The sequence below is a fragment of the Vanellus vanellus genome (genome assembly GCF_965231255.1).
Source record: "Vanellus vanellus genome assembly, chromosome: 5".
Taxonomy (NCBI): Eukaryota; Metazoa; Chordata; class Aves; order Charadriiformes; family Charadriidae; genus Vanellus; species Vanellus vanellus.
In genome coordinates, this window is record NC_138910.1 from 5,476,050 (window position 1) to 5,499,407 (window position 23,358).

The 23,358-nt window shown below is 40.8% G+C and overlaps 1 protein-coding gene across 1 annotated transcript in view; it reads right to left on the minus strand.

Annotated features, from left to right (window-relative positions):
- KYNU (kynureninase) overlaps window positions 1–23,358 on the minus strand; it is a gene marked incomplete at its 3' end in the record, with an annotated part of 64,384 nt that overhangs the window by 14,976 nt on the left and 26,050 nt on the right. The window contains exons 6-10 of the mRNA XM_082483564.1: window positions 23,102–23,173; window positions 21,621–21,695; window positions 20,093–20,239; window positions 14,164–14,262; window positions 13,319–13,392 (exon numbers count right to left, since the gene is read on the minus strand). Coding sequence (XP_082339690.1) covers window positions 13,319–13,392; window positions 14,164–14,262; window positions 20,093–20,239; window positions 21,621–21,695; window positions 23,102–23,173 — 467 coding nt within the window. The remainder of the gene's footprint in view (window positions 1–13,318; window positions 13,393–14,163; window positions 14,263–20,092; window positions 20,240–21,620; window positions 21,696–23,101; window positions 23,174–23,358) is intronic.

The following is a 23,358-nucleotide window of genomic DNA, read 5'->3' on the forward strand; positions in this document are numbered from 1 at the left end:
TAGGAGCAAACTACATCTGACCTCAGTCATAGAATCACAGAATGGTTTAGGTTGGAGGGGACCTTGAAGATCATCGAGTTCCAACCCCCCTGCCATAGGCAGGGACACCTCCCACCAGCCCAGGTTGCCCAAGGCCACATCCAGCCTGGCCTTGAACACCTCCAGGGATGGGGCTTCAACAGCCTCTCTGGGCAACCTGGGGTTGCCCAGTCACAGTGATCTGACCATGTTTGACCAGAATGCTGCTGCATAGGAGAGTGCTGTGGTACCACACCAGCAGTGCCACATCCTGAGTCCAGCTCTGCCCAATTTTCATGTTTCAAAGGGCAGGTTAAATAAAAAATAAAAAAATGGTACAGCCAGCTCCTAAAGACAAAGTAGTCAGGACTCAGGTCCTGAGCAGGAACATCTCCCAACGCTGCTGCATTCACACAGAAGTCAATCCCAGAAGCCAAATTCATATAAACAGCTGCATCTCCCCCTCTAAGCCACCTCACTCTTACCCAGATTTTCGAACGGCTCTCCACAAACTCACCCAAATTCCACACTCCACGAACAGGCTTGGCAGGTGGGGCACAGCCTTTGCATTCCACTCTGCATTAATTTTATTGCAGATTTCTAATTGCAATGTTTTTATGTTTAATGTCATTTTTATCGCATTAATATTCTTGCAAGCACATGAGCATGATTGTGCTCCTTTGGATCCAACGCCAAAATTCAGAATAAATAGCAAGAATGACACACACACCTCCCAAAGAAAGCAGAAAAAACTGTTCATTGCTTTACATAGCAAATTTTTGACTCATTGACTAGAGTTTGAGAAGGAGTTTCAATTTTCTTTGCTATCACAGACTTGTCTGATCATGGATGAGTCATTTAGTCTTTCCATGCCTCAAGCCCTCATCTCTAGAAATGCTGCTCAGTGCTGCCCTAACTCTCTGGTGAGTTGTGAGAATATATTTGTTAAAATATTTTCACATACTTAGAAATGAGGACCATGTAAGAATGGAGAAAAAGATTTCCTTGGAGTATCTTATACTGGATTTTTTTGAAATACAGATAGGGAAAGGGAATTTGAAGGTATTGACTGACGCCACTGGATTTTTTTCCCTCTTCTCAGACTTTCCCCAAATTATCCTCTTGGGCTCAAAAGTAGTTTCCAGTGTCAGGTTTCTGTTGAGTTCAGAATTTAATATTTTTCTTGATCCGTGTCACCTAACTGGCACTTACGTCAAGAAAAAAAAAAAAAAAGAAAGAAAAAAATAATCAATATTTCTCTTGCTTAATTCCACATGGTGTTTTATAGCTGTGCTGAAACAAAACTGAAGCCCAAGTGGGTGGACAATGTTATTCTACTGCAACTCCTTCCTCTCCATGCTGGCCACCACAGCACAGTCCTGCTCTGACCCAGAGCTCCCCTGCTGACAGCTCGCTGGAAGGGAGAAAAATACTTCACGTAATATTTGGTGTGGTGATGAGGGGTCTGCTTAATCAAAACAAAGAATAATCGAAAAGTGACTCCCAGTTTCATAACTGAAATGTAGAATTCAAAGATTTTAACCCTCCTGTGTAGGAGAAATTCTTCATATAGTGTGAAGCTGTCAGTTATAGGTTGTTCTTCATAGCATACATATATACAGGCTAGGATTTACATGGGGGATTAAGGGAGTTAGCAGCTAGCCCCTGTTAGAAACTAGCAATATTTGGAAACCTAACTCTCACTCTCTCCTTCAGAAAACCTTGCAAGATTGCCAGAAGCTATATTTAAAGCCTCTTCCCCCCCACCCCACCCCTTATATCTATTTAGATATCCTTTATCCCAAATGGTAAGATTGGACTTCTTTCATTATTCTCTTCTGTGCAATGTCCGTTGTTAATTTTAAGTAGGATCTGTTGTTAGACTTTGAAAAGCTTTTGAAGCCCAGGTAATTATTAAGCTCAGACTTCTGTAGTTTTGGACTTGTAGATACTCTGATGCTTTCCTTACCCTTTTCAACTCATTACAAATGTTTCCTAATTATTAAGCATATGTGACTTGTGAGCAATGTCATACATTATTAATGGGCCAGTCTCTTAGAACTCAGTGGAAAAAAAATCAAAAATCCTTATGAAAAGTTGCTACTGTGAAAGTAGTAACTTTTCATATTTAATATCAATGAGGCTTTATTTTGTCAAAAGACCAAAGTAACATGATTGTATTAGAGGCTAATAGCATGACGTTTTTCTTCTGTTAAGTAGCTTGCACTTTCAGCACCATCTGAAGGGAGATATTTTTTCTCCTGTATTTTGAGGCTTGTCTTGGTTAAAAAATAGCCAAATTCCCTTTCTGCCTCGCTGCAAATTTTAACAGCGAAGACCAAAATCCCCAAAAAAGTTTCATAATCTAAACAACGACATTTAACTATGCAACTGCAATGGGTGAAAATAAGAAAACTCTAGATTTGGGCAATGGTCCTTTTTCCAAAAGTAGCTGGGCAGCTCTCAGCTCCCTGAGCTTTGCTTGTCTCCGAGGTGGGGAACGTAATGCAACTGTTGCCAAAATTAGAGACACTCTTGGGTGAAAACCTAGTCTGTTTGGTCAATCAAGTGCAAGGTGATTTACAGCTGATAGGTATTTGAAGACAGAGGGTACACACGCTCTTCTTGAATTGATTTTTTCCTTGTTAGTCTTTTAGACTCAACACAAGTGGGAATACACCAATTTCAACATGTCCCTCCACGTTACCCCTCCAGGTCAAAACAAAAGGAGATTGAGTTCACTTTTGTAGCAGGAAACAAGTTGCTGTGATTGGGGCATGAGAAAGAGAAATGGCTGCAATGCTGCGAATCCAATCAGGGCCCCTTGGAGTCGCACCGAGCTCTCCGCCAAACCTCTAAGGCGCTTGCGATGAGGGATGATAATTTCATTCGCAATGATCAGGCAAAAGAAAGGTATGATCAAGCGGCAGACAAAATTGGAGCCTAAATTAAATCCCGGGAAAAGACCTCACAAAAAACAACCCCTCTAAGGCTAATGAAGTTGAATTAAAAACTGTTAAATCAGCTTACGAACAACTATTATCACAAAGTGCTCATATATCACTTCCACTAGCCAAATATCAGATATATGAAAAGGGGGAATACAGCCAGCAGTACGTTAGCACATTTAGCAAGGGGAAATCAAATATTCTGCCTAACATCAGAAATTAAAAATCAAGCAGGGAGCCAATTTACTCATAGAGATATTAATAAAGTTCTCGGCGATTTTTATAAAGTATTGAATAGTTCCCAATTATATTATGGTGATAAAAACCAGCATATTACATTCTTTAAGAATTCAGTAATTTTTTCTAGGCTGTTTCAAATAGATTAAATTAAACAAGAAGTAAAAGCAACAATCCCTCCTAGATGTACTTTTAAATGTGAATTCTGACTTAAAGGAGACTTGGGTGGTTTTGATTACTATGATGCATTTACTGAACTACACAGTCTCCTCAATCCCTTAAATGAATCTTTGAGGTGATGATATCTGGATAGATTTCTAAATAATACATGTATCAAACTGAACTATAATATAAAAATTTTAAGATCTGGGAAGTTGCACTTCCTCGGGTCTTTGTTGTTTTTGAATGCAGTAATCACAATATTAATGCGAGACCTTTATCATACTGGAATCCTTATTAGCTAAAACATAAGAGTTATCACCTCTGCTCTTTGCCTGAAACAAGAAGCAAAATGCATTAGATGAGATTTTTTTTTTTTTTTTCAATGTCAGTGGCTGGAACTAATTGAATTCAAAGTTTTAAGTGTCAGCAGAGTCGCCAAAGAGTCCAGTAGTAGTGTTACAAAACATTTACTAACCCCAAGTGATATTCAAGGAGAAAAGAACTCAAACGGAGTTTATTGAGCTGAAGTCTAAGATATGAAATCGTGAAGGGAGAACAGAAATGGGCATCTTTGAGAGATATCTTAAAGAGTCCCTTCTCAAAAAGATGAAATTTCATCCATTGCTAGAGACCATGAGAGAAATGTGACTTAGACACCTTTCTTTACAGGGCTGTAGTTGCCCTGACTTTCAGTAGCACATAAACTACCAGTATTTTGGGCCCTAAAACGTTTGACACGAAGCCAAATGCTTGACCTGAGGTCCAATGCACGTACGTCAAATGTTTGACATGAGGTCCAACACTGGTTTCAGGAGCCCCAAAGAACTTCTCACTGCAGGAGCAGGTGAGAAGCCATCAGATAAGGATGCTTATGGGGACTTATTCTTGTGCCACAAACTATCTGTATCCGCAGCACCGACCACCAACACACACTGATAGAATATTTCTGCACTTCCTTACAATGGCTTGCTAGAAAGTCAAGTCAGAAAACTGTCAGTGAAAACACGGATGCTGAAAAACTAGATTAAGTTAGGAAATTATTAGATATCTGTTCAATAAAATGTACGCAGCTGAAGAAATAAATAATTCTTCACTTCAAAGACCTGTTTTTCATGCCATGGGGCAGAAAGAACCTACAAGTTTCCCAAGAGAGTTGCACTGGTGTGATTAGCTCTCGGATTTAATGCTGAGAAACTAGGAGAAGGAAGGAAGCGAATAAGAGAGGCTTACAGTGTCCTTCCCAGCAGCTCAATGGAAACTGTTCTTCAGACACATGAGTGAGCACCGATTTGTGTCCCAGACCGAAACTGTTGCTGTAGCTGCCCTATAATTTCCACACAGTAGGAGGCAGCAAGAGGCACCTGCCTGCAAGTGCTGCCAATGACTTCGGTGGCAAATGAGGAGCAGTGACTGTGATAGTAAGAACTTACCATCAGCAACGAACAGCTGTGAAGATCTTTCACAAATGAAGAGTGAGAGCAAGGATGGCTTAAAGAAAGAGGGCAAGAAGAAATGTTACATGTCATGAAGGTCTCTAAGAAGCTCCTGACTCAAAGGTGTATGGAGATTGGCAAGAAGTAAAGGACAGCAGGATGTGGACTTACCAAGAAAGGAGCTGGGATGGGGGCAAAAGAAATGATCCAGCTTGCCCACAGCAATGGTGAAGATAAAATAGATTTAACTAAGGGAACCCAAGGAAAAAGAAAAATATGATGTTGTATGCCCTGGTGAGACCCTCTTCTCCTGGCTGAGCACTGGAGAGATGAAGGTTCAGACAGCAGAACGAGGGGGTATGAGGACCAGAAGCCCCATGAACAAGTGGAAACAAATAAACACAGGAGATAAACAAAACAAAAAAGAAACCCCATACGAAATCCCTCTGGTGCACACACACAGCAAACCAACTTTGCAAGTAATAAAGAGGCTGAATTATTTCCTTAACCTGGGTAACGACTTTCCAATAACCTTTAAAAATGCTTATGGTTTGAATCAGGTGCTGGCTGTGATATGAATCACAATATGAGCTGTATGGGTGATCCCAGAGCTGCGGCTAAAGCCAGAGAGGTATTCAGCCAGGACAGGGACACGAATAGCTCTGGGAGACATGAAGTGCAGGAGACCCCATCTGAACCGGTAACTGACAATTACAGGAATATACTCCAGGGGACACAAATGGGAAAAAAGGTAACAGTATTAATGGCAAAAAAGCATAATGTCTATTGCTGGTACTTTCAGCTTCGAGCAATTTCAAGGCATACGGTGATCTTGAAGCACATTCAGAAAGGAAAAATTAGAAACAATTCCCCACTGTGGGCTAATGACCTAATACAAAAGCATGAGCAAAACTAATTTTTAAAGGACATGTGTAGACTACAGCTTTAATTGAGAATCTTAGAAGAAAAGCTTCGTAGAAAGTACCAAAAGTGGGAATCTGAAGTAGAAAAAGTGAAAAATGATCAAATACTGAAAGTGAGTCAACATCTAGTAGGAAATCCCAAATGCAAAATTGCATTAGTTCCAGCACATTTCTGCACAGAGCTAAGCGAGGCCTTAGTGGAAATAGCAGATGATTTACTTGATTTTTTTTTATTGAAAATAAACTTTTTCTTCCCTAAGATAGAAAGGTTCTGTGATATGGATACAGAAACATAAAGAGTGAGATAAGTATAAGAGGGGATATAATGTCTCCGTTTGTTACTAATTAACAAGGCAGGCAAAGGCGGCTTTCTTTCCATTTTGTTAAAGGTGTGTGACACCAGCTGGAGTTTTGCACCTCTGGAAGTTCATTCAGCCTTCTCTTATTGGGAAAAATCAAGACACAGCCAAGTGCTTTCAAAACTACCTGTCTCAAAGTGGAGAACTGAGGCACAAAGAGCAGGCAGCTAACAACCCACGTCCTTTGAAACGCGGGAAAAAAAGAAAATCACAGCAACCGTACAGACTCTGAGGAGAGCCCCAGGATCTCTTCCTTGCTAGTTAACGGGGATACAAGAGTTGCCCCCAGGCTACATTCACCTTTCCATCAGGCTAAGCCTGTTGGGTTCCTTTCATGTGTTGAAGCAGTTGTGTCTTACACCATCTGATGAGAAAAGCTAGAGGCAGCAGATGGGAAACTGCATCCACAAGGAACAAAGGCACCTCCCTCTCGTTTCCAAGGCTGGCAGTGGGAAAGGGCCATGGCAGAGCAGACTGAGGTGTATGTCCCATCGGCATGGTTCAGAAGGAGAGATGCACGAGAAATTTGAATCTGCTCAAATCTAACATGCAAACTCAGCAGTGTAGTGATGGATTACTGAAGAATGAATACCATTAAAGACCTATTGCAAGAATTTGACCATCCTCAGCCTTAAAACAAAAACTATTTTTTAAAAAGGATGTGACGAGCATCATGGTTTAAATGATGTTTCTTCATATTGTTGGTGGAGTTTTGAACAAAAGAAAGAGCAAGTTGTCAAGCAAAGATTTAAAAATACATAAAACCTCCAAATCTGCACCCACCAAATACATGTATGCTGTAAATGCTACTTTGAAGAAGATACGACTCATAGAACCTAAGTGCTTTTGTTTACTTGCTTATCTCCACTTATCCCAGTCTTTTGATGCCTTGATAACAGGCATGAAAAGCAGGAATCAGTCCAGCACCATGCTTTTTAAAAACACTACTATATATATTGGGGAAAATTGACAGGAACCACATGCTTCATTTTAAGGTTTGAGTTTTCAAAATTAAGAGTTAAGTGTCTAAGTAGCGTGGGAATACACTCAGGGAATGAAAACAGCACATCACTTTCACACTCACTCCAACTATCCTACAGGTGACGCAGACTTGATATGCAGCGCATTTACACACACATAGTCCCATAAGTCTACAAGTAGACATACAGTTCCTTTCTCAAAGACCTTAAAATCTAACCAGGGCGAAGATGACAAAACATAGGGAAGACCTTCAGGGAGGAACGAATGAGAAGGTTATTTATAATGAGAAAAGAAGCAAAACTGCTTGAAGATACAGCTTAATTACAAGGGAGGATTTGGAGGAATAGAGAGAGAAAATGCTTGACAGACAACAAGGAGACAATCATGGGAGCCACATAAAAGGATGCACAGAGTTGAAGAAAAGAGAATGGGAATAGATGATGTGAATGCACATTAACCTCTCTCTTTTTTTTTTCTCCCAGAGACTTGCTCCAAAGTTAAAAAAATGCTCTTGGATATTTGCCATTCAGTTGGTGAATCCGAGAACGCACCCCTGCAGGCCCATCATGGGCCTAGATTGGCCTAATAAATCACTTGTCCCAAGACAATGCAATTAAGCCTAATTAGCCGATGCCTTTATTCCTAAACAGTCTCTTCCCAAGGGAGGTTTTAACTTTTGGTTTCTAAATTAGCTCAAGGAACTAAATTGTCCTCATCTCCCTGTCAAAGAAACAGCTCGTTTCTACCTTAGTATGAGACGCTTTATGCACTCAGGGAACACATGTTGCGCTGCACAAAGAGTTTATCCATAGTCCGCAACTTGAGTCCACTAAGACCGGTGACAAAACCCTTCATCAAGCAGTGGCGTCTACGCTTCCATCTGTGAGCACTGACTTCCCACCTTGCTGTGTTCAGCACAGCTCCCTGGAAGGCTCTACACTGCTTCTCCAGATCCTCTCCTTGGCCGGCCCAGGGTCCTCTGTTCTGCTAAAACTTTCGGTAGTGCTGAGACACTCAGAGCTGGTAGAGTCCAAGGGTCAGTGAGAGTTGGACCATCTTAGTCTATCATTCCTAGAAGCATTTTAAACAAGAGCAGCTTTAATTCTTTCCAATACAGCAGATAAAAAAACAACCTTCACAATCTTTTTGTGGCTCTCCTTTGCTCCCAACTTGTATTGCTCCAAAACTGCATTATTTTCAGCAGTTTCACAGAAGCTTCAGCTATTTAGTTTGGGGATTTTGTGGCTCTAATTAAAAAGAAAAAAATAACGTGGTGTCTCCTCATAGATAAGAAAATAACTAGAGAAACACTCAGCTGGAGCTATCAACCCTGGAAGGGGTTGAGCAACCTCTTGCAAAACAAAGTTACCAGGGCACAGAGGGTCTGCACTGGAGCAGGGTGGGACACCGAGCACCTGGAAAAATGGGAAAGGGGAGATGTAGGGAGCTGGAATAGCATATTTTTGTTTATCTCATGCCAGGGTAAAAGTTCATTTACCAAAAAGCTGTGCAGGTCTCTATAACAAAGTAGCAAGAAGCTATTTGTGCTCTGGCGTTTTCATGGGAATCAAGACACCAAAAAAGAAAGTGATCTAAGAGAAAGGGTTGATATCTCACCCCTGTCTGTGAAGAAATTTTCTGAAGATACCTTGTGTTTCTCAAAGCTAGTATGAAATAGTTATCTTTTGGTTTCTTGTTCTTTGATTTATTTTTTTTCAATCCTATAGTAAAAAACGACACTCTTTGGACATCGGTTGCTTCCTGCACATACAGCATTTCTTCCCATCATACAAACTTTATATTTGTAAACTCTACCTGCTGCTAGTCTGTGCTAAAGTTAAGTCTTGATAAATCCCTTCATTTTAAACACTAGCCTGTGTACAATTTTCATTTAATCCTCTGCCAAGACTTGTTATTATTCTCCTGGCTGCTTTACATACATTTATTTCTCTTTCATCTTTTTAAATTGTGCCTTACTTTTTCTTACAGGGATTTGACTAGGACTTTTTTTCCCCTCTCCTATCTCAGGACTCTGCGAGTTTGTCCCCTCCTGTCCCTTATGCCAGCTGACAGCAGAGCTGAACTCACCGCACATTTACAGCAGCAGATACTCTACTGTGAACACCTGACTTCTGTACCTTCTATCTCAGGTGCTCACAAACATTCACATTTTGCTATAGCTAACCCCCTTGGTAGATTTTAGTTATCCTTCTTTTTCTAAATGGAGAAATTGAGAAATGGGGGAAGAGAAAAGGAAAAAAAAAATAAACAAAGACAAAACCACAAGTCTTTTCCGGAGCCCAAAAAGATAGTCAAGCAATATTTCAGTATTAGCAGGTCATCTTAGCGTTCTCTGCGTCTTGGGAACCTCCCCTCCGCAACATAAACGCATTTATTTGGAAACTTGGTGGCACAGGATCAGCCTGCTCTCACCAAACGGTTTCAGTAGTTTTTTACAGTTCTGCTTGGTCTTTTTTTATTTGAAACCTTCCCATAGAGAAATCACTCTAGCACAATTAGCCAAGAATATATTGCATTGAGATATATAGAGCAGGTATTAAAAAAGCTATTCGAGTATTAGAAGAGACTTCAAAGGAGGTGAGATCATGAAAGAACAGGGATATATTGGACCCATATATGTCAGATTGATTCAGTTTTACTGCTCTAGGAAGAAAGATAGAGGACTAGCAAAGGACTACCCACCATACTTGGGTCCAGGTGTTAATTAGGATGGTTACAACATGTATCTTTTAGACCCATGGCCCTTGCAGTGAATTACAGAACTATCCCTAGCTAAACCAGGCAGTACGGGATGGTGTTTGCAGTGACACAGTACAAGGGAATGTATGAGTCTGTGGTGTCCATAGCCTCCATCTTCCAACCGTTAGACCCAAGGATCAAACTTCGCTCTTGGGCGTAAATCCTCTAAGTTGGTGATTTACCAACTTTTAAAAACTCTTGCTGAAGCTTGCACATCCGTAAAGAGGAGAAGTGGGATTGGTGTTGCCTTTTGTCTGCTGGGATGTGGCATGGTGTTACTGAGTAACACCGGTTTTAGGTTGCGTAGGTTGGCGGTTATGCTGCCACAACCTCAGTCTGCAGACTCAAAGCAGAAAGTGGTGTGGGCATGGCCATAGCTGGTGGTAAGGCTATTAAATAAATTAAGAGGCCTTTCACAAGTCACATTTTAAAAGAAAACAGCAGCAAATAAGTGGGGTTTTGTCCAGGGAGCAAGCTCTGGATGGAGCAGCACCCTTGGGGAGCAGCTGGGGGGGAACCCAGTTTCTGCAACTGTGCATAGCTACAATGTGAGCGCCTGTTTGCTTACACTGCTTTTATTAGCAAGGATGGGCACAGACAAAAACATACTTATGGAATTAAGGGAAGTTAAAACAAAATACCTAAATACCTTTGGTGATGGTCAGAAGCTTTTAAAATTACAATTTTGGATTAAGCTGTTTAATTTTCAATAAGTACGTATGTCCTTTTCTGCCCCAGCCTCAGTCAGTAACAGGCAAAGGCACTTGGCAAACGTTCTGGGTCTGCCTCTCCGAACGTAGTCAGAACATCCATTTTTATATTAAAATACAATACATTATTTCGATATAAAAATAACTACTTAGTCAATAGCTTGCAGAAAATATGAAGGATGAGACAAATTAAAGGAATCCATATGGGTGGGTAAAGTGACTCGCATAATATCGGCCATGAGTTAAAAACAGTATTTCAGAGAGTTTAAATGACAAAAGGATATCAGCTGGATTGGAATTTAACTATCCGCTTACGTGTGTGCTGAGATGCACAGAAACGAAAGTGTTTGATGCTTCTGTTTCTGAATGAAGTTGTCTGGCCACTGGGTGTCATCCTTGATTCAGACGACAGCCGAAGACTTTTTAGATACAACATAAAACCCGCAACTTCCAGCGCAGTTAAATTCCACTCTATTTGATTGTACAACATACAGCAAATTGCTCTGCATTTAAATCAGCTATAAAATTGAATACTTTGACATAGACAAATTCTCCTTTGTCTCACTGCCTTATTTGGAGACCTGAAATGGCTGGTTGATGCAGGATAGAAAGAAAAGTAATGCAACCGGGGCATATTAACTACAAACAATTTGATGAGTGATTATCAAATCTCAGGAAATATGAAATAATGATGATTAAATAATGCAAAGGGTCTATGCAGGAAGTTTGGAATTATATCCTTAATTAGGCTCCAGGCTGAAAAAGCCTGTTTCGTATAGGCAATTGTATTTAAGACATTCGGTATCCAGATTCAGTACACAAGTTAATGACTATGTATGAAGAGACTGGTTCAGGAAAAACTAATTTAAGCTTTTACCTACAAAGCCAAGCTAGTACCCTCACAGAACTTTCAAAATTTCATCAAGGAGGAAAAAAGACTCAAAGTCCTCGTGATTTTATTCATTCCTCCTATTGCTATTCTGTGATTTCTAGCCGGCTCACGTTTTTTTCACTGCTCAGCATCTTCCCAGCTTCCCACAGCCAAGGCCCAGACCTTTGGCCATAGGAGCAATGCCTGCGCCTGGCTAACAGTGCTTCCCAGTTACGCCAAAACTTTACAGAAGTAATATCCAGATATTTGGAATATTTTGCCAGTGTTCACATGTGAGGATCGAATTGGCTCACAACAGGTCATATGTCATCCTAATGAGTTTTCTGTTATGGGTGACTGAGAAGAACTTATCAGCTTTATTTTGTTATCTCCTGGGAGTCTAGACAGTCTGAAAGCAGCACATAGTGCAGCGAAGCTGCTTATTATAATATTATTTCTCTCTGAAACCTGATTTAGTTGGCCTTCTTCAAGCTAAAATGAAAGTGCCAGCAATTTCTCCAAGCATTATAGCCAGAAAGAAATGTTTACATTTGACAGTGCATTAAAAGTATTAATCCTACTGTTCTTAACATACATACATACAGCCATCTAACATTTTAAATAACAGGTTGTTTTTTTTTTAATGCAGCTAACCTCAGTTGATAGCACAGCTTTTCATGGATTATACAGTCTTTGAGAACACAGAGCTCCATGTAATTCTTCCTAGCTTTACAGTGGATATAATTTTAATGAAAACATGCCAGTATTAAAGAGCTATTAGACACAGGGATGAAATTGTCTTTGATTTTGTTCACCAACCGGAGACTTCAATGATTTTAAAAAAATCCATTTTTAGAGGAAAACATTAAATATTCTCTGTACATTAAACAGTCTCATAGGCATGATGTAGGTTACTTGGTTTTAATATTATAAGCATTCTCTTTTATGATTATATTTAGTTTAGAAATGATAGCAGACTTCAAGAAGGAAATGCATTTAAGATGTGAGCATGTACATTAACAATTTCAAAATTTACTAAAATTGCCATAAAACAACCCATGTGAGGCAGCAAAGTCAGGTAACCAAATTATCTATGATTCTATGATGAATGTGCATTTGCAGCCCGCAGATAGCCAACCGCGTCCTGGGCTGCATCAAAAGCAGCGCGGCCAGCAGGGCGAGGGAGGGGATTCTGCCCCTCTACTCCACTCTGGTGAGACCCCCCCGGAGTACTGCGTCCAGCTCTGGAACCCTCAACATAAGGAGGACATGGACATGTTAGAGTGAGTCCAGAGGCGGGACATGGAGAGGATCCGAGGGCTGGAGCACCTCTGCTATGAGGAGAGGCTGAGACAGTTGGGGCTGTTCAGCCTGGAGAAGAGAAGGCTCCGGGGAGACCTTATTACAGCCCTTCAGTACTTAAAGGGGGCCTACAGGAAAGACAGGGACAAACTTTTTAACAGAGCCTGTTGCGATAGGGCAAGGGGTAATGGTTTTAAACTAAAAGAGGAACGATTCAGACTAGATATGAGGAAGACATTTTTTACAGCAAGGGTGGTGGAACACTGGCCCAGGTTGCCCAGAGAGGTGGTAGATGTCCCATCCCTGGAAACATTCAAGGTCAGGTTGGACTAGATGACCTTTAAAGGTCCCTTCCAACCCAAACTATTCTATGATTCTATTCTGTGATCTAAATTTGTACTGTCCTTTTCACTGATGCAGTAAGTCAATAACAAATATTAGCCCAATTAGGGGTTTTTGGAGCAGGGAATTTCTTCTGCATCTATACATACACGTCCATAGTTTATGCCTAGGAATCTATACACTTTAGCACTTTCAGATCTCAACTCAAAGGGAAGATATTTTCCCATTTAAACTTCACAACACCTTTTATTTGGGTATAGAAATATACTTACACTGGTTTAATACTCTGGGAATGCTTCTCATGAATGTAGGCACCAGCAAGGCCTCCTGCTCCGGAGTTTAAATACTGCAAATAATAAATCAACATGCACAAGTTGTGCTCGTTATCTGTAAAGGATAGCTTTCCTTCCCTCACCCTGCTCTATAAAACAGATCAATTTTAACATTTCTAGTGGTTTCTAACTGGAGATCTTAGCATTTTTCTCAAAGTGCTGATATAGGTAAAAGCAGATGTATTTTTTCAGATTGGTTCTAAAAATATCTTTCTTGGCTTACATATAATATTGGAAGTCTAACAGACAAAAGGCTAGAAAATTGAACTACAGCTGAAGGAGTCCTACGTCATAATACATATGGCAAAGTCATCAAACAATTCATCTGACTATATCTGTCGATTCTTAATCTCAAGAGAAGCCAAAGGAACTAAAGATACCTTGTTCTATGATCCGAAATTATTTTTTAGGCAAGAATATTCTCTTATTTAGGGACGACTTAAGAAAATCTTATTGCTGTAAGACCTTCTCAGTGAGGGAGATGAGAGAAGAGCCTCTGATACTGTGACCAAAGAGCTGCATGTGCTTCAGAGCAGATGTTTAACCACCGCTAGCATCCATCTCAGACCCACAAGACCTTGCAGGTTATTGCCACTGTTATCTGTTGGAACTTCTCGTAACAAAGCCACCACTAAAGTCAGTGTCTATCTCCTCGTTGTAGCTGGTAAAAAGACTCAGCCAAGTCTTGATCAGTTCAGGTGCAGTTCTTATTCATCTGACCTGTTTGCTGACCCATCATAAGTGACATTGTGGAAAATAGTCTCAAACAATTAATCTATTTTTACCTTGTAGGAGCACCAGCAGGCAAAGTCTACGCCCCAGTCATGCAAATGAAGCTCTACATTCCCAACAGCATGAGCCAGGTCAAATCCAACAAAGCAACCCTGCAGGAAAGAGATAATTAATATACTCATCAAGATAATCATCACTATAAAATTATTTTGAAACAAAATCTTTAGAGCTTTACTTGCTCTCTATATAGGCACGCTGTCATCCCATCTGTTTTGAGTTATTACTAGAAACAGGGTTTCTATACCATAGTTAGATGTAGAAATCATGAGTTGCTTTGTGGGCTGGTCTTCAAGGACTCTTGAGTATGGTTCAGATTCCTAAGTTTTTTCTCATGCAGTAAAACGGAACCACTTGAAATAAGTGTTCAGAGTGAATGCATAATTTCGAGCTGTTGTATGGCATGACAAGCTGTAGGCGGGGACAAAACAGTAATGTACGTAATGACGCCAGTCACTCACGAATAATTACAGTCCACTATATACTTATGCTTAAGGTCTCCCTGATATTTAAACTATGAGGATTCCTCTTTGGGAATCCAAATGGGTGAGATAGCCGCCTACGCAACACGTCGAGCTTTAAGGGCTCGTGTACCCGTCCCTAAAACTTTACAAAAGCATTCTGTCATTTCTCTGTGGAAAGTGCTGTATTTGTCATAACCACAATTTGCCCAGGGCACTGGGGGGCGGGAGGGGGGGGGAGCGTATACTGACCGCAGATGAATAGAGCAAAAAAGTAGCTGTTTTACATGCTGACCACTGGATGGCAGCATTTTTAAACTAAAAAGCTCTTCCAAGCTTTGCCATTTATTTAAACGCAGAGAAATAAAACTGCCTTTTGTGCCTGGACTACAAATTAAATGCTGTTTTGCATTTTGCTTTTAAAACGCAAACAGCCTGCTTGCAAGCAGCGTGGTAGGGATAAAAGTGAGAGCACAGGCTTCAGAAAAATCAACGTCCAATAATAAAACAAAAGGATTTTGTTAAGAATCTCTTGCTGGTTTTTGCACGAAGGGAGCCTTAGCTAAATTATTTAAGCGGTACTTTGGTATATTTAATCTTCTGTATAAACTAGATAACAATTTGAATGAAGCAGCATTTTAAGATGTGACGCGCTAATTCTAATGGAGGCGTTAGTGTAGTTATCAGCTTGAGAAGTTCCAAAATGATGCGAAGAAAACTCACTGCCATAGCATTTGCGCGATCTGAACATTTGCTCTTAAACAGAACCAAAGTTCCAATAAATAGTCCAGCCTTCACACTCCCGGTGGCTTGTCTTCACAGGGACACTCAGAAGTGAGTTAAGCCAAAGCTAATGCAGAGAACCTGAAGCACACTGAATGCCCGCGAGAACACCCTCAATTCAGAGACCAACTGGCCTTGGTTGAGAGAAATAAGCTACAGCAAACCAAAGCAAATCTGCTATTGAACAAGAAGGTTTTCATAGGGTTTTAAGGCATTAACTTCAAAACGTCAGTTGACTGGATTTAAACATTTACAGATATCCCTCTGTACATATGTCCCACACAAACTTTTTTGAAGAACTTCTATGACACATTCATTGGTTGCAGTGGAAACGAGGAATAACATGGTATGCTGAGAGTCTTGCAGAACGTATGTGTCGGGCAGTACATTAACAAAAGTAAACCAAACAAATAAAAAAACAGTAGTTGCTCATAAAAAAAAAAAAGCCTGTAAGAAATTTAATTCTACAGTAAGTCTTGTGTTAAAACCCGTTGTATTTTTCCTGTCAATAAGGGTCCAAGCACATGTCTAGGGACATGTCTAGTGGTGGTTTTGGCAGTGCTAGGTTGACGGTTGGACTCAATGATCTTGAAGGTCATTTCCAACTTAGATGACAAGTTATGAGAAGACAGTAGATGGGAGGTAGGACAAGACTCCTTAGGACACCAGCAGGTTGGATGCCCTCACAGCAAAGGCAGTATAACAATGCTCCATAGCCATATCTCTACCTGTAACCTCAACACACACAAACTTCCCTGGGCACTGACACTGGCTGGAATAGACCAGCTGGCACCCACACTGTGGCCTCGTAGCCCACAAACAGGACGGCCACCAACATGCCACCCGTGGGTCATCTTCCGGAACTGCTTTAACTGCTCCCCAACGCTTTGAAATTGGTTAGTAAATCCTGCTGGGCACTGTTTAACTTACGAATGAGGCACAGCCTGAAAATCTGGGTTCAGCGCTGGCAGGTTTCCTGCATCATCTCAGAAACACCCACTCGTACCATTTTGTTCAAGTCGTCATCTGCAAGATGGGTGGTGCCGGTTTGCCTTCCCAGGGGAGGCGTCTGGCACTCGCGTCGCACAAACAGCAAATGTTTAGCCACACAGATTGCATGGGAAAAAGTAAAACAAACTGAAACAGCTCTCCCTGCACAAGCCACGCAGAACAAGGACTGCGTGGGAATGTCGCTTCCCCAGACTATGGGGAAAACAGAGCTCTCCATCTGCTCTGGGCGAAGAAGAGGACCATGTGCTCTCCCCTGCCTCTTCCGTTTTATTCTAACATCTAAAAGTCATTTCTGCAAAGTGTCTGGGTAGCTGCTGATAACCAGCAGGTAACAACTCAGCATGGACAATGACATTTGGAGAGAGGGAGAGAAATGACAGCTTCACACCAGCAAAGCTGGGGCATTTAGAAAGAGAGACAGGAAAAGCAATGAAGATGAAGGATCTTAAAGCTCTTCCTACTGGGACTCAGGAGATTAAAATACTTTACATACGGTACAGAGTCAGTGGAAAGTACAATATAACTTATGAAATGAAAATTGTATTTGAAAGGTAGAGTCTCCTAAAAGTCAGCCATTTCTTCGCTGGTAGAGGAATAAAACGACTCAACCCCCTCCATCCTCAAGAGCAAGCTCAAAAGGATGAAACAAGGAAAACTGTGACATCCTCTTCAGCCTGCTGATGAGTCTCTTGCACAATATGTAGTAATTTTGATTTATCTGAGAGACTAAGATGGAAAAATAGCCCGAGGTAATTTTTCAAGCTTAATTTAGTTCATTTAATATTTAATGACTTAATGAAGCTGTCTATGTGCAGAGCTTTCACTCTGGGAGGAATCTTAACGTACGTAGAGAACTTAGGAAATTGGCTTAAAAAATGTAAAAGGAAATCAGTAACTTAATTCATAAATGATTGACCTCAAGAATCCTAGGACATTTTCCAGACCTCCTGAGCTCGCAGCTCAAATCTCTAGCCAAAACCTGATCGGGCACAACACCGCAGGATTTTATTTCAATTGTACATTAAAAGAATTATTAAGACCATCTGCGTAGGACTTTTCTCTCTGCTATACTGGCTGACAAGCGATTCTTTTCCTCCTCTTCTCAAATGACATTCCCACCTTGTGTTTCCCCCTTCTGACTTCTTTGCTTGTCACTCTCCCCAACCTATGTTCCGTTCAGGAGCATGGGGTCATTCACCACCCTTCATCATCAGGAAGGGGAGCCTTGCGTTTTTGCTATGAACACGACTTCTCGGGCTTATCCTCTTTTAACATACATTTTAAAGGACTTCCAGCCTTTCTGTGATGATATTTTATGAATAAGACAATCCTGGTTTCATCAGGTCCAGAAGCTCTTCAAGGAGACATAGTCTTTAAGTCCACACACTTACTGCCCTGAACACTTGTCCGCCTGGAGATGGGGACTGGTTGGATGCCACCAAACAGAAATTGAGCCCACGCGCATTACATAGATGTTAATGACTGTGGTTCAGCCGTTGTTTTTCCGGAAGGAAACTGAGCTGAATGTACCTGACAGAGTAGGGAAATAAGAACAGGGCTGGCTCATGCTTTTTAAGCCTTACGGGCACTCAAGCAGTTCTTCAAGCTGAATTACTTTTTCTTTTTAAATACGCTAATGACATTTTAGGTCATGAATCCACCTGAATCTACCCGAATCCCAGTCCTATGTGCCCTAACCACAGAAAGGCTGGTAATTTGGGGGTTGGTGGGCTTTTTTTTTTTCCCCCTTTTGAAAGATTTTTGGGAGAAGAGATTCAGTTCTGTGTTATGGCATTTCTAACAGGCGTGCAGGTAGAAACAGGACTTTGACGTCTATCTGTGCCTGCTGGAGTACTGAACTGCTGTCAGAAATTGCTCTCCTCTTCGGTAACATGATACAATCTCTGTGTAAGCGTGCGGTGGTCTTGTGCGTATCCACGTGGAAGCACATACCCCTGAGTTAATAATATTATTTGCACTACTTTATAGAAATGCTAAGCTCTCTCCTCCAAGTCCTGGTTATCTCCTCAGATAATATAAACATCAAATCCATTTTCGCTCCACATAATGAACTATCAGCAACTACTTTTCCCCAGAAAACAGGTTGTCGGCCACTTTGGGGTAGTTTATAGCTTTCAGTGAAACTGCATCACTTCCACTCATCCAAGCATGTGTCCCACAGTCCAGACAACATCCTTAGAGAGCTGGTAAAGTGATAGGCTTTTCCCAGGTTGTTCATATTTGCCATAGAGAAGAAAAATTTCTCTCCGAGACACCTTTCAGACACATCACAGAGCAGATTTGGGGGAAAAAGCACTGTAGGCACACAGGCGTTGGCAGCTGAACGAAAGCTCTGCTGCCACCAGGAGTGAGAGTGAGCAGAGCAGTGGGTGTTATCATCCTATTAATAACCTATCTTCCCTTTCAAACATTTCAGCATAGCTTTCTGATTATTTAAGGTCAGCAAAGTACTGGAAGACCCTCACGGAAGGCACCAAGAAGATAGTGCCTTTAGAGCTGCATGGAGCTGATACACAGACCTGTTTCCCCCTGCAGCTGACTCCCCCTGTTTCTTTTTTCCTTGGTTTTCTGCATCCATGTCAGAAGTCAGTCTTGTTTTGTACTGCGTTCAGGACCGTTTTTGTTGCCAGGTGCTGCTCTGTGAGAACATTCCCTTTTTATATCCCATGGGCCCCGCGCTAGCTCTCACACCTGCTGTGCTTTCTCAGGGGAGACTTTACCGTCACTTTCCAGCAGCATAACTTACTCCCTGACCTCCAGAAAAATTCCCACTGCCAAACCTATAGCAACAGAAGATGTATAGCCTGATGTGAGCCAGGAAGCTCTCCAGAGAGTTAAAACAGCAAATATAAATAGCTGGTTTGCCAAAACCCGGCAATACTAAATAAGTTTATCCTTGAGTGGTTTAATCTTACATGAGATAAGGTACATCCAGTAAAAGACTGCCCCTACGGAAAGTCTGGTGACCTCCTGTTGATAAGAAGACTTAATTAAAAACTATATTCTCTTGGATTCCTGAGGCAGTTGAGATGGTTAAAGAAGTTTTACAGCTATGTCCACAGAGGACACTGCCTGCAAGCTCCGAAGGTTGAGTCGTCACTAAAATATAGTTGTCTTCTGATGTTGATGTGCTCCATGTTGTGCCTGTTTCCCGAAAACTGATCAGCTGAGTCCGAACACTGCTGGCTCCATGGGGAGTTCACCTCCCTGCTCACTGAGGGCAAAAACTGCCACAACGTGGCTGCAGGAAAGGAGGAAAATCATGGAAGTCTTCCAAAGAAGCAGAAATCTAACACAAACTAACTGTTAAAGGGAGATTAGTGTTGTGATTACATCCTCCTCCTCCTCCACTGAATCTCTTGAAATCCTGTCCTTCAAGAAAAGTCCTCTAGAAGTAAATAGCCATGGATTGTCTCTCTGTATAATTTTAGTCACAGCTTCAGGATTGCTCTTGCAGGGCTATTTCTTCATGCAGCACACAGCCCCCAAAAGGACCTGGGCACAGACTGCTTTTACTTTGTATCAGAGCCCCCGCAAGTTTCCACATGCGCTCTGTTTTGTTTCACAAAAAAGTAGAAAATTGAAAATATTTCACAAGGCAAATTGATCTAAAATTGGTGCAAAAAGGACGGGTTTGGAGCAATCCTACCTTTTCTTGGCCAGCCTTTGTTATTCTAGGGATGTCAAACAACTGTCCCGTGTAGTACTGCACCCCACTGAACAGAATGACAGCAATAGAGTCCCCTTCCTTCTCAATTACAGCAAGGATATCTTCAATCCTCAAGGTCTCCTCCCCCTAAAACAAAGTTAAAGCACACATTTTGCATGAAGTCTGGCAGTAATGAAACTGTCATTTCTTGTTTCATAATCTATATTTTACCATGAGCCGTGCTGCTTGCATAAGGAGATCAAAAGCAAATCCTTAGCATGTTAATGATACACAAAGGTAGTGCTATGAAGTAGCCTGTGAGTAAGTTACCTCAAAAAAAAAAAAAAAAAAAAAGAAAAAAAAAAAAAGAAATCATTAGCAAACTTATTTTGAAGGTCTCAGTTATAAAAAGTCTCTTCACTTCATATTCTAGCATGCTTCATACCATTTAATATTTCAGACAGCTTTAATTTACAGTAAAAAAAGTCCTGGTGCAAACAGCATATATAATGATTTTTATGTGGCATCTGAAATTTGTGACACCCACAAGACTTGAAAGTTGTCTATCAGTTTCACTCTGTACTTTTCTGATAAACTTCGTATCCCACAGGAAGCTATTATAAACCTGCCATATTTATATTTCAAAAACAATAAGTCTCACATCATCAAAAGTACAAAAATCCCCAAACCTGGGGTCATTAAATATAGAGGAATTTCAAAAGAAAAAAAAAAAAAAAACCACAACCAAACCCGCTCATTCTTGATTCTTTATAGGAAAATTACTGCCCCATCCTCCTCCCGTCTTCCTAGCAAGGGATCATGTAAAACATACCATCACCTAGGGATCAATTAGGCAGTGAAAACCTAGAATTAAATTAGACTTGTTACTGAAAAGAGCTCGGGCAAGATTGTTGAATCGCAAGTAACCGTTATTATCTCAACAATCTTTGCAAATCTATCAAGCGTTCAGGAGTGGGCTCTTTACTCACAAGATGACTCAGATTTCAGAAGCAAAAGGTCACCATCAGTTTATAGTTAGGTGGCAAAGTTCTTAATACAGCAAAAGTGAAGCAAGGCAGTCTTTCAAATTAGTCTGAATTGCATATTACTCAAAGCAGACCTTTCCCTTCGCCTGTGCTGATACAGACACAGTGCTGTTCGTGTTATGGCAATCTTTTACCTTAGGACATGAAAAGGACATTGGGGTTTCTCAGTGAACTACTATATTTTGCAGTTCTCTCACGATGCTGTCAGGTTTTGCAAGCAGGAAAAGTAATGAAAATAACATTTTTTTGTTCTTCAAGGCAAAGGCACTAGTTGAACCAATTATAAAATGGGTTCTAATACCAAAAAACGTATGCAGCAAGAGAATACACGATTCATAAATTTTACCTAAAAGTATTAGTAGAAATAGATTATAACTTCTGCAGCTAGGCAGGAGAATATTTGAGAATGTATGACTACTCTCCTACAAAATACGCTTCTGCCCTTAGCAGTAGCAAGCAGAACTGACATATTTCTCACCAACCTCCCGTGGCTGCATCATGAGCATGCATTTCTCCACATCAAGTCCGTGAAGTCGAAGCTGGGACTCCACAGCGTACTGGAAGAGATTTCCATATAGAGCGCGTTAGCGCAATTGCATGATAAACCAACTAAAAGGAAAACACATCAGAACTTCAAAAAAGGGATTCAGATGCCTGCCTTTCGCTAAAATTAATGCTTTAAAGCCTAATCCAACTCCATTGAAAACTTTCTAGGTTTCCTTTGGTTTGAAAGAGATCAGAATTTAATTCACATCATCAGACAGCAAGGATAAAGTCAAAGCCGAAATCCTACTGGATAAGTTCGGGGAGCAGAACGAGGGTGGAAATGTGGTGGAGGACGTGCTGTATGACATGCCGGCAAGCAAAGCCTGCACCCGTAACAGCCACGAAGGAGACAGAACATCGCCTCTCCAGGGACCTTGGGTACCCGCTCTGCTTGGTTGCACAGGCTAAACGCCAGGCTGCCACGTACGCGCTGCTGTCGCGGCGAAGGAGGTCTGGCCCGCACATACATGCTGTCCCCGTGCTCCTCTCCCATCTTAGATTTGCTGCACAGCTGGGAGGAAATGGGAGCTCTACGCTCTCAGGCGATTTCGAAAATCCCACCCACTGATTTTATCAATAAATAATGGTTCTGGAGATAGGACAAAAATCATCAAATAATACTATAAAATAGTTTAAAATTACACAACGGGAACTGAAATGACAGGAGCTGCACAGGTCGTTAGGGAAGTGCCACAGAAATTTAAGAAGATGGAGTCCAAATGTACAAGTGCGCCTGGAACAAACGTGGGATTAATATGAACATTACTTAGAATAAAGGCAATTTGAGGTTTATACATCTGTGCCGCCATCTTCATTACAAATAAACCTGTTAGTAGCTTGAGTCATTTTTATCGCACCTTAGAGATCAAATTTGTTATCAATTTCCATGAGTTTACAGCGTTGATGATAAAGTAGCAGTGGGCCACAAACCCAAAGATTAATTTGCTCTAAGCTGTGATGCACGGGCTATTGTCTCCTATTTTATAGCAGACAAATTATGTTTGAACTAGTAATCTAAAGCGCTAAGAACAAACATTTCCATCTCTGTCTGGGGATATATAAGTGTTAATGTTGTGAGTTTGTATTGATTTGGTTTCATAAAGTAAAACAGCAACAGGAATTAATAAAACATTTACAACTTCAGTTGATTTAGGCCAGTAGTTTGCTCAATGTCTTTAAAAAGACTAATAAATCAATGTACCCATTCAATCTTTTCCTCTTGTAACATTTTTTATTTGAACAAAAGGAATAAAGTTACGATCTGTAAAATATGCTGAGCTCAAAAGCTTCTGACAGATTTTTTTTATTGTAATGTTACTTGGACAAGATGAGCTAATAAATATTCAAATCAGGCTACTGATATTCTTTGGAAAAATATGATTAATAATACAAATACGGTGAAATATTAATTTCTTACATGGTCAGAGGGAAAGGCTCTGGCTTCTAGAAGAATTTTATAGCGTCTTGGAGTAGGCTTAAAGAAAGATAGCTGTTAAGAACAAAAGAAAAAAGATATGTTGAAATATATCTAAGCAGAGATGAGAAAGATGCTCCCAGTGTATAACTTAATAAAGACTGTTTGACTTTCATGCAGACTACAGAGAATCCCCCAGAAATTACAAATATTTCTTTGTCCGTGTAACATTTATCAAAGCAGGAAAGCGTTATAATACT